Here is a 12,471-nt window from a genome sequence, read left to right on the forward strand (position 1 = left end):
ACCTCTTGGGCACAGCCATCAGCAGTGTGTCTGTTTGCAGAGAGAGTGTTGACCTTGTTGAAAGGTTTACTTACCTTGGCAGTGACATTCATGTCTCTGGTGTCTCTTCCTATGAGGTCAGTAGACGGATTGGGACAGCATAGGGTGTCATGAGGTCGCTGGAAAGGGGTGTGTTGCGCTCCCGATACCTATGCAAAAGGACGAAGGTCCATGTCTTTAGAGTCCTGGTACTTCCTGTCTTGCTATATGGTTGCAAGACATGGATGCTACCCAGTTACCTAAGATGAAGACTGGACTCCTTTGGAACTGTGTCTCTTTGGAGAATCCTTGGGTACCATTGGTTTGATTTTGTGTCGAATGAGGGGTTGCTCATGGAGTCCCGAATGAGGCACATTACCTGCACTGTGAGGGAGCATCAGTTACAGCACTGCAGCTATGTGGCACGTTTCCCCGTGGGTGATCATGCTCGTAAGATCCTCATTGTTGGGGATCCGAGTGGCTGGACCAGGCCAAGGGGTCACCCACGTAACACCTGGCTGTGGCAGATTGAGGATCATTTCCAGAGGGGGGAACTAGATGACGTGTCTGCCTGGGGGTTGCAAACTGTGATCCCGAGTTGTTTTGTCATGTAGTAGGTGTGGCAACATACTGTACCAGTGCGTACTCCCCAACTTGACCTGACTCTGGGCATAGCATATACAAATGTATATCTTCATTGCAATGTTTGTTTTCATTCTTTTTTTTAACATAACAAGAACTTTACATTTAGACTCGTTATTTAAGATCAACTCTGTTGAGTATTAATTGCTTCTTCCTACTGAGGCAACAGACACAATCAACAAATTCTCCTCATTACAAACTGCTTTAACATTAAAAAAGTGGCACATTTAAATACAAGTGTTACTCAGTGACATCATTTTACCACTCCAACCAAAATCAATACCATGCAAATAAAATACACAGGTGTTTTGTTAGTAATGCGCTGTGATCCTTATACCTAGACTAATAAACACATTTTAGGAAAGTCAGTATATGTTGTTTCAGATTAATGAAACCTACTGTTTAATGTTGAACAGTAAAAAATGCAAACACACCAATAACTCACATTATATGGGAGAATTGCTCTCTGTAAAAAACAGTATCAACCAGTTTTAAGCATAATTACACTAAGATGGCAATTTTAAAAGGAGACTTCTCTACTGTTAATTATCTGACGAGTACCACATATAATTTGAAGGAAAGATAGACCCTGCATTATTAACCACATTCCACTTATACTACCCTTCTTCGGTACCATTTTTCCTTTATGTCATTAATTTTCATTTTGCTATTGTAGAAATGTATTGCTCCATAGCAGTGACCCCCCATCTACCTCTAATCCACATCAACCAACTTAGTCACAAACTGTGACCCTCAAGTTACACTGTCCAAACTAGGATATTATATGTAATCGAGACTGTATTCAACCATGCATATAGAACAGAGTAAGAGAATATACAAAAAAATTCTATTTTTGAAGGGATAAATAGAGATCATAGAAAAGATAAAACAAGCAGAATAAACTCAACAGATCATGAATTTCTTTTCAATGTGTTTGGAAATGTGAAAAGGTCTTACATGTAAAAATCTGTTATTGCTCTTGCATCATTTGCCAGGTATATAGGATGCTGAACTGCAGGGTGAGACTGAAAAGGAGAACTGAATTCTGATGTAGCTATCATCTACAGTAAATTTTATGCAGTGTTTATATATGAAATAAAGTCTAAATAAAGGTAAGTGTCTCTATCAAAGAAGTTTTTTTTCTCTTTGACCATTTAAATTATATCCAGAGAAGAACACATTGGACGTGTCCAATAGTTTATAAGAAAGAAATAAATGGAAGAGCATTTTTAATGGCTTTAATATTAGAAACCTTTCTATGCTCAATGTTAATGGTCATTACAGTTTAAATTCATCCATGAGGAGCCATTCATATGAGGTGCATTTTTTATTTGTACCTATTAATTCTGTTTTCAGTCCTGAAAGCTGATTTTACACAAGCTCTTTTCATTTAGTAGCTTTTAACATTTATCTCATCACAGTTGTGCATTAATGCTACCATGTTCTTATCTTGAGCTTAATGTGTATAACATAATCTATGACACCTGTCAAATTCAATTACAGTGAACTAATCTTCTGATAACTGACAGCATCGACAGCAGCATCGTTAACCCAGCTGATACACAAGCCTACTAATAAGCCTTCAGAAGCAGAACGAAATCCTTCTACTGACACTGTATAACCATGGGGAAGTCAATTCACTTTCCTGTGCCCCAATTGGAAAAAGAAAAAAGAAATGTAATTAAACAAAATGCTGTATATTGCCTTGGATAAAGGCATCAGTCAAGCAAGTAAATAAAAATTTCTACATAGGGCTTTACCACAGTTGAAATCTGCTGTATAGTCAAGATGATGTGTGTAATGTTCATTTTATTTTTTAGCACTGAATTAATTTTTGTTTTCTAGTACCACCTTTAACAGTTTCAGTTTGGCACAGCCTTAATATAAATTCTATTTTACAAACATTTTTTCAAAATTAAAAACGTGTCCATCCATCAATTTTCTACCACTTTTCTGGATCCAGGTTGAGGAGCAGAAAGATGCCTAGAAGTTACTATTCCCCCACCATCTCCTCCTTATCCTCAACGGGGATATAATCTCTCCAGCGTATCCAAAACACCTTCCTAGGGAGCTATCCAGCAGGCATTCTATTCAGATGCCTGAACAGCCACAACTTCCTACTTTTGAGCTCCACCCAAATTATCTGCTGTAGTAAACGTACCCCCAAACACAGACAGACCAACACCAGGATGTCTAAAACACACTCCTTTATTTTTATTTTGAGCACCACAATGCCTTCTCTCACCAACTCTCTTCCTTTCTTCCTCTTTTTCTTTCTCTCTCTCTTTGACCTCCTTCCTCCTCCTCACAAGCTTTGTCTCCTTCCTCCCAACTCTGGCTCATCCCCTGGAAGGAGGTGGCCCCTTTTATTATGACCCAGATGAGCCCCAGGTGCTCCCCTTGGCGTCACTTCCTGGTGTGGCGGAAGTGTCAGGAAAGCACCTGGAAGCCCTCCGGGTGTCCTCGGAATTACTTCCGGCAGCACTTCCTGGTGTGGCGGAAGTGCTGCCATCCAGGCTTCTCTGACTGTCCGGGCGACCCCTGGCGGTGGCCACGTCCTCTCATAAAGAGCGTGCCAGCTCCGTCCCTGTGGCCCCAATAGCCCTGGGTGGCTGCCCTCTTGTGGCCGAGGAGTAATAATGTCCAAGTCGGAGACTATCCAGGCGTCCTGGCTGGGTAGTGTCCCCGGACATCTGTGACACTGCGCTCACCCTTTCTCTAAGGCACAAACCCAAACACTCCACGAAGGAAGCTTATTTTTCCTCCTTATATCCACAATCTAGTTCTTTCTTTCACTACCCAAAGCTTGGAACCATAGGCTAGGGTGGGAGCGTAGACTGACAAATAAATCAAAAGTATTCTGTTTAAACCGAGCTCTCATTTCACCACGATTGCCCAGTACAACATCTGAATGACTGTGAACGCGGGTTCCCTCACTTGTGAACAACACTTTGAGATAATTAAACTATTTTGATTGAGGCAGCACCTCATTCCCCACCTGGAGAGGGCATTGCATCCTTTACACCAAAGCAGCTGGATGATAAAAAAAAGCACAGATCTTAAAAAAAAATAAAAATATCACATGAAATTAGCGTTTAGAATTAAATATCCCACAAATATTGAAAAAAGTGCTTATGAATATTTTCTTCTAGCAAGATTCTTTAGATATTTTGGTTCTGATATTTTAACAGAATTGCACACACAGCAAACGACTCCAATGATTATAACTTGAAAGATAAAAAAGTAAACATCACTTAAAACTTAATGTACCTTTATTATCAGGAATAACCAAAATTTATTTTCTTAAGAATAATAAATGACATTTTTCACCAAAAAAAAAAAAATCACTCACAAGTATGTAAATAAAAACAATGTAGCTGTAATCTGTTTTTTCAATGTAGATTTTCTTAATTATACCTTTCATCATCATCTGCATGGCCACCAGAACTGGAAGTACCCTGAAGTGATGGCAACCCATCTGCAACCCCCTCGTCTATTGAACCTGAGTCAAAGAGAAGAAACAGTGCATTACTAAATGTAATGTAATTTTCAAATCTTAAAGATAAGCTTTAGTAATGCTTTAAAATGACAGAATCTACCTAATAAACAAAAATGAGACTTACAGTTAGGTCCATAAATATTTGGACAGGGACAACTTTTTTCTAATTTTGGTTCTGTACATTACCACAATGAATTTTAAATGAAACAACTCAGATGAAGTTGAAGTGCAGACTTTCAGCTTTAATTCAGTGGGTTGAACAAAAAGATTGCATAAAAATGTGAGGCAACTAAAGCATTTTTTTAACACAATCCCTTCATTTCAGGGGCTCAAAAGTAATTGGACAATTGACTCAAAGGCTATTTCATGGGCAGGTGTGGGCAAGTCCGTTGTTGATTTGAGGTGTGGTGCTTGCATGTGGAAGATTTTGCTGTGAACAGACAACATGCGGTCAAAGGAGCTCTCCATGCAGGTGAAAGAAGCCATCCTTAAGCTGCGAAAACAAAAAAAAAACCCATCCAAGAAATTGCTACAATATTATGAGTGGCAAAATCTACAGTTTGGTACAACCTGAGAAAGAAAGCAAGCACTGGTGAACTCAGCAACGCAAAAAGACCTGGAAGTCCACAGAAGACAAGAGTGGTGGATGACTGCAGAATCACTTCCATGGTGAAGAGAAACCCCTTCAGAACAGCCAACCAAGTGAACAACACTCTCCAGGGGGTAGGCATATCGATATCCAAGTCTACCATAAAGAGAAGACTGCATGAAAGTAAATACACAGGGTGCACTGCAAGGTGCAAGCCACTCATAAGCCTCAAGAATAGAAAGGCTAGATTGGACTTTGCTAAAGAACATCTAAAAAAGCCAGCACAGTTCTGGAAAAACATTTCTTGGACAGATGAAACCAAGATCAACCACTACCAGAATGATGTCATGAAAAAAGTATGCAGAAGTCGTGGAACAGCTCATTATCCAAAGCATACCACATCATCTGTAAAACACAGTGGGGGCAGTGTGATGGCTTGGGCATGCATGGCTGCCAGTGGCACTGGGACATTAGTGTTTATTGATGATGTGACACAGGACAGAAGCAGCCAAATGAATTCTGAGGTGTTCAGACACATACTGTATGCTCAAATCCAGCTAAATGCAGTCAAATTGATTGGACGGCGTTTCATGATACAGATGGACAATGATTCAAAACATGCAACCCAGGAGTTTATTAAAGCAAACACGTGGAAAATTCTTGAATGGCCGAGTCAGTCACCTGATCTTAACCCAACTGAGCACGCATTGCACTTGTTGAAGACTAAACCTCGGACAGAAAGGCCCACAAACAAACAGCAACTGAAAGCCGCTGCAGTAAAGGCCTGGCAGAGCATTAAAAAGCAGGAAACCCAGCATCTGGTGATGTCCATGAGTTCAAGACTTCAGGCTGTCATTGCAAGCAAAGGGTTTTCAACCAAGTAATAAAAATGAACATTTTATTTCCAGTTAAATTTGTCCAATTACTTTTGAGCCACTGAAATGAAGGGATTGTGTTAAAAAATACTTTAGTTGCCTCAAATTTGTATGCAATCATTTTGTTCACCCCACTGAATTAAAGCTGAAAGTCTGCACTTCATCTGCATCTGAGTTGTTTCATTTAAAATTCATTGTGGTAATGTACAGAACTAAAATTAGAAAAAAGTTGTCTCTGTCCAAATATTTATGGACATAACTGTATGTTTTCAAGTAAATAATAACCCTTTAAAACAGCTTAACACATCTATTTGATTTTTGCGCAATACTCATAGAAAAAATTAGTAAACTAAGTATTAATAGCAACCTAGGATTGACAAGCTTAAAAAATTAGCAGGTTAGATAATGTATGGAAATTAAACTTTAAAGGTATTATACAAAGAAAAAGGGCAAGATATTGTCTACACTACTATATTAAAGATTTCAGTGGTGACTATGCTAATAAACAAAATTACTGGTACTGTACAAATGCTTTTGCTAAACCATATTCACTGGAAAATCTTTTATGAACTCTGGAAAATCAGTAAATTCTAAGATGCCTTTACTATTAATGTTTGGAATAACAATAAATCAAATGTACTTTACTAATTCAATGTTTACTGTTTTGCAAAACTGTAGTGAAATGAAGGTTAGGTGGCTGGCAAACATTTTCCAAGGATAAATGGATTATAAAACTGAAGTAGGGTTATCAAAGAATTTCTGTGCTTCAAAAATTAAACATATTCAAATAAAAGATTCATATGCTGAATTCCAAAGTTGGAAAATAGTGAAGTGAATAATCCTATAAGGATTGTGAATATATTGTGAAACAGAGTTTCAAGGTGCACTCCAATTGTCTCTTTATGAAGTAGAGTGCACCCCAAAATCTTCCTGGGTTACCTAGGTATTTTTGACAGTAGTGATACTTTGCCATTTAATAGAGTGTTTTATATGATTGTGTCCAGCAGTCTATTTGACCAAACTTGATGTCAAAAAATCAAGCAAGCAGGAAAGTGCACATGATATGAACAGAAATGTTCCTACAGAAAATAAGTACCAATACTGTATCAAAGTTTCAAAAAAATCTATTGCCAGGGGGATAGGTGTACAATTTGTAACATAGATTTCTCCAGTGACACAGCACATAGACTGATGTGCCATATTGTTAGAATAAGAGGATTCTCTAGTTTTTCATGAAAATTGTGTCCCTATACAGTATGATCTGTAACAAACACAGTACTTAGTATGAGAAACAAGCTCAGGTTAGAAATGGTTAAACCTGCATAAATACTTCAGTTTTTCTTTTCCTTGACTGAATGTGAACAAATTTGGAACAAAAAGGTTTACATTTGCAGTGGTAAACATTACAGTATCTTTCCAGATATTTTATTACTTTAGTTTTTTCTAAGGAAACACTAGTATACTAACAAATTGTTTTAGGGAGGGGAAAAATTCTTTATTAAAAAATAAAAAACAATCTGTGTCATTATATATATACATATATATACATATATATACATATATATATATATATATATATATATATATATATATACACATACAGTACATATATATATATGAAATAATCAGTAAAACTGCATGAATTTTATCAACTGTACATAAATCGTAAATTTTAATGCAGTAATTGGCTTAAAAATCAAATGAGTAAAGCATGCTTAAAAACTCATGCACTGTACAAGTGTGTCACATGTTGCTGCCTGCTTCATTATTTTTAACCCCCTCTGCGTTTCAAGTTTTTCCATCACTGCTTTGGTTGGACTTGATCATCAACCACCAGTACTCAATAATGTCAAGGATGACCTTAACTTGAAAAGATTGCTAACTGTAAAATACAACATATTTCTATCTTACAAACAGTAATTTAATAACTCTCTATTGGTCTTACTCAGCAGTGACTTGATTAAATTACATAAAACTTCCATTACAAGTAAACAACTTATAGACTTGGGACTGCTCATTGCATAAGAAACAGTTTCAAATTCTTGATTGCAAAATTTTTGGTTGTATTGCAGCTTGTGTGTGCAGTGCAGTTTTTTCTTTTAATAACAAACGTCAACAGTTTATACATTTTTGAGTCTAGCCCTACAATAAAATCATGGAGATTATGTAATTTGACTTTGCTTCTGTTGTGTATTTAACCTAAACTGATTTATTTTAGTTTTCAGAAATGGATTTCTAATAAAGTTTAATAAAAGGACGACATTTTGGGAAAAAGAAAGTTTATTGGACTATGCTCAACACTTGTGCAGTACAAACCTTGCTTGATTTTCTGCCATTATTAGAATAGGATATGTGAGTACAAGCAGTTAGTGGAACAAAAATTATTGAAAAGTGTTATAATTAACAGAGTGTACTACAACAGAAATACCACCAAAATAAACAACATTACCAGTTAACACTGATATAATTCAAGGTTAGAAATGAAATGGAAAAGCTAAATTTTCTAGCCAAATAAAGATTTATCAGAAATATTTTATAAATTTGTCATAATATAATCTAGTATTAAATTGATTTTATGAAAAAACATTCCATATTTAACAACTATATTATTTTGTCAAACGTATCACATAGCTTATAGGTAAAATGCCATTTCTGCTAAATACATTTCTTCTAACTTTTCCCTGCAATCCCAGTTCTCATGTGGGACAGAAGCAACTAAAAATGTTAACTGTGTTAAAAGTAATAATTGGATCCATAGTATTATTATTTTCAACTCTTGGTTAAATTATAAGAACCGCAAGCGTGCAGATTCCTGATTCAGTTTGTAGTTTTAAGACTATCTTAAAGACAGATAAGACTAACAATAGAAACTTGACATGTTTTGGTAATCATAAACAGACAGATGTGACAAAGTCATAAATAACTGTAAAAGTCATTGTCAACATTGAGTTTGTATGTTCTCCTCATGTCTGTCTTGGTATTTGGTCTTTCACTCACATGCCAAACACATCACCTTAGTTAAGTTAACTGGTATTGATGCTTAGCATGGTGCAACTGAGTGGAGGCGAGTGCATGAATGTGGCCAGAATTAGTCTGGAATCTTGTCTAAGATTGATTATATGTCTATATTTTCAGTGCAGCCCATTATCCTAAACTGGACTAAACAGTCAAAAAATAGACAGATAGATGTTTACATAATGTATAAAACTATCTTTTTGAAATAAAGATTACTGAAAAGCTGTTACAAATAATACTATGAAGTGATATTCTTCCCTGAACCTTTAAATGAAAAATAGGTATTTGTTTAATCGATCATTTTACTTAAAACAGTAATGTCTTTTAAGATTCAAGCAAACAAAATATGCAATTTATGAAAAAAGAAATAAATGTGGGAAATACATCAAAAAGCTAGCACTAACTTCTCAGATTGAACACTGGAATACCATGTTTTATCAGCGTAGGCTTAGAAAAGACATTACAGGATATTATAAATGGAGAAATTTGTGCAGAACAAAGGGATTAAACTACTTTGGAAATAGGAAACTTTTCATTTCAGCTTCAAAGCTACACCTGTGAGTTAGCAGTGCATTATAATGAAATATCCCTGTCAGTGACAATTACCACTTTTCTTGGAAAAAAAAAACATGTTATATGGATACAGAACGCTACAGAGGACAGCTCACCTAATGTTGACGCATATCTATTTTTATTGGCATTTTGGTCCTAAACAATTGTATGATTTTAACATGGAAGAAAGTCCCAGGAAAAATTATGGCACTTGTTTTTGTCTTGAGTATTGGAATTCTGGTATTCAGTAAAATGGTTGTTAACATGGTATTAACACAGTACAAAAATGGTGTAACTAGTTTTTATTTTCTTCGATTGTAAAGAGTAGATTACATATTATACGGCTACAAAACTGCACTAGTGGTTAACTAAAACAGATTTAACATTATAAAGATCATTGTGAATTATTAAAATTTCCTAGTTAAAGTAATTAGGCCAGTGGTGTTAAATTCAGCTACTTATAGCAGCAACATTGCATGCAGGAAATTTTTGAAAATTATTTGATGGAAATTATACATATTAAAATGTTTTACTGTTTACTTTTACTGTTTAGTCTTTGTAAATCTCAGCAAGCATGCCTATCCAGTCTTCATAGAAAAGTATACCATAAGCATAGTGTTTTCTGAAACAAAAAAAAAAAAATTTGCTATCTACAGAATATTTTAATTATGTGACTTGTTCCTGTTCTCATTTTGCCTAATGAGAAGTTGTTAGATATAAGTATTTTATGTTTGGAAAAAATAAAAAATTCTATAAAATGCTCAGCAAGTATTCCACTGTTAGATACCCTGTAAATTAGAGGTAACTGATTAAGAAAAAACAATCAAAAGTTCAGAAATTTAAGTAGTAAACTAACTAAAGGAAAAAGTGTACATATTGCCCAGCTCAGGCAACTTCATTCAAAACTACCTAATTTCTGTTCCCTTTTTTTGTTTTGTACCCTCCCTCACCATAACCTATCGACTATGGGGAGCAGCGAAAGCTTTAAACTAGTCAAAAATTTCGATCTTTGGTTTTCGACAGATGTCGAAATTTTAGAGTTCCCCGATACCAAAACATTGATATCATCGATGATGGATGTATGTCTGTATGTCACAGGTTCTTGAGGACAGAAAAATACCAATCTCAAAACTTAAGCTTGTTATGAGATTACGATGTATTAATTCGTTTTTGAGCCAAATCGTGCAAGAGAAAGAGATACTCTAGAGCAGGGGTGCCCAACTCCAGTCCTGGAGGGCCGTAGTGGCTACAGGTTTTCATTCTAACCCTTTTCTTAATTTAGTGATCTGTTATTTCTGCTAATTAACTTATTTTGAATTAATTTTAATTGACTTGGTTTTTAAGAAATGTTTCCCTGAATTTCTTCATCGTTCCTCTGAATTGCTTCATTTCTTTCCTTAAATGGTATCCAAACAGAAATGAAATGTGAAGTGAGGGAGCCAACAAAAGACCAACTAAGTCAGTGCCTCAAACTCCAACCAATTTCACTCCAACCGGTTGTTTAATGAGGCACTGAGTCTTGTTAATTAAACCCGTTCTTTAATTCCATGGCTTGTTGCTGTTCTCATTGTGCAATAGCATACATTTCCGAAATTGTGGATCTTCTCTTTTCTAAGAGCAGATTAGCATTCCTGAGCCCTTCACAATTCTTTATTTTCATATATTGTACTTTGGACACCAGTTGTTTTGGTTCATTTTATATCTCATTATTGCTTGGCTGCTAATTAGGGAAAAAGAAACAATTGAAGGGTCTCAGTCTTCAAGAGCAAGTCAAATAAAATGAATTCAAAAGAAGTTAATTAGCAGAAAAAACAGGACACTAATTAAGAAAAGGGTTAGAATGAAAACCTGCAGCCACTGCGGCCCTCCAGGATTGGAGTTGGGCACCCCTGCTCTAGAGTAACCTTCAAATACTGTAATTCTGCAATTAATTATGATTTTTTTCTCATCAATCGCTATCGTAATGACCTATTTTATTATGAGAAAGATCAGAATCAGAGCAGTAAATAATTACTCAAATGTTATAGAATAGTTTGGGTAACTTGGTTCCTAGGGCATATAGCCTACTGATGCTCGCGTCCGAATTTTTCTATTGCGTCTTTACATTTAAGAATATGTTAACGTCTGTGGTGGGCTAGCGCCCTGCCCGGGGTTTCTTTCCTGCCTTGCGCCCTGTGTTGGCTGGGATTGGTTCCAGCAGACCCCCGTGACCCTGTAGTTCGGATATAGCGGGTTGGGTAATGGATGGATGGAATATGTTAATGTATTCTATCAAAACCTTTTCATTTTATCATTATTTGAACCAATTTTTGAAAAATTCAATTAACCAAATAGGTGATCAATAACTATCTAATTATTTTCAGATATCTAAATACACAAGCTGATCTGTATCCAAATCATCCACAACTTTTATTTTTAATTGGTTCAAGAGGAATTCAAAACAGAGCACTATACAAAATAGCTTGTGTCTTAACCTGAAACACACTTCTAAAGTACATAAAACAATAAGGACTTAAACTGTGCATTAAAAAATATTAATCATCATACCAGCATTCTTGCCAATATATTTCCACATGTACAGTATATATAACAAGGTTCCTTTTACATAGTAACAGTGCCTGCTTCAAGATATCCACTCTAGTATCTTGAATGGGGAGACTGCTCTTTTCACTTAAGACAAAAAAGCAAGTCAAATTAAATTTGTTTTGGTTCTATATGGCACTTGACTTAAGATTCTCGATTACTAAGAAAAACACAAAAAAACTAAAGCTAAAAAAGAAACAGACACTTAGTACCGAACTTTATTTGGTACACCTGCTCGTTAGCACAGACAGTATATTCCTCCAAACAGCCAACAATGTGTTTACAACTGATTATATACTATATTTAGCTTGCAGACATGGTCAAAAGATTTAGTTTTAGACAAACATTACACTGGAAAAGATCTACGATCTAAATGATATATGATGTAGTGGTTCCAACATCTCAAAAACAGCTGTCCTTCTGAGATTTTCACATACTACACTATATCCAGTAACCAGCAGTTTTCCAGATGAAAACACTTTGCTAATGAAAGGGCCACAGGAAAAAGACCAAGTTCATTCAAGTTAGCAGAAAGGCAACATATACTCAAACAGCAATAGTAGTAGTACATATACTAAAGTAGTTGTGTTCAGTACTTTGTTTCATATACCTTGCACAATGGATTGTGGGTTACACAGAAACATAGTACCTGCTCAAGCTGCAGTAAAAGCATCCAGGCTCATTGAATGGGGCTTCAT

General features: G+C 35.8%; 1 protein-coding gene across 4 annotated transcripts in view; it reads right to left on the minus strand.

The window, feature by feature from the left end:
- zbtb44 (zinc finger and BTB domain containing 44) overlaps positions 1–12,471 on the minus strand; it is a 92,233-nt gene that overhangs the window by 31,850 nt on the left and 47,912 nt on the right. For all 4 annotated transcript variants that reach the window (XM_039763992.1, XM_039763989.1, XM_039763988.1 and 1 more), the window contains one exon: positions 4,078–4,162. In XM_039763992.1, the coding sequence (XP_039619926.1) occupies positions 4,078–4,162 (85 nt within the window). The remainder of the gene's footprint in view (positions 1–4,077; positions 4,163–12,471) is intronic.

The sequence above is a fragment of the Polypterus senegalus genome, chromosome 9 (genome assembly GCF_016835505.1).
Source record: "Polypterus senegalus isolate Bchr_013 chromosome 9, ASM1683550v1, whole genome shotgun sequence".
Classification (NCBI taxonomy): domain Eukaryota; kingdom Metazoa; phylum Chordata; class Cladistia; order Polypteriformes; family Polypteridae; genus Polypterus; species Polypterus senegalus.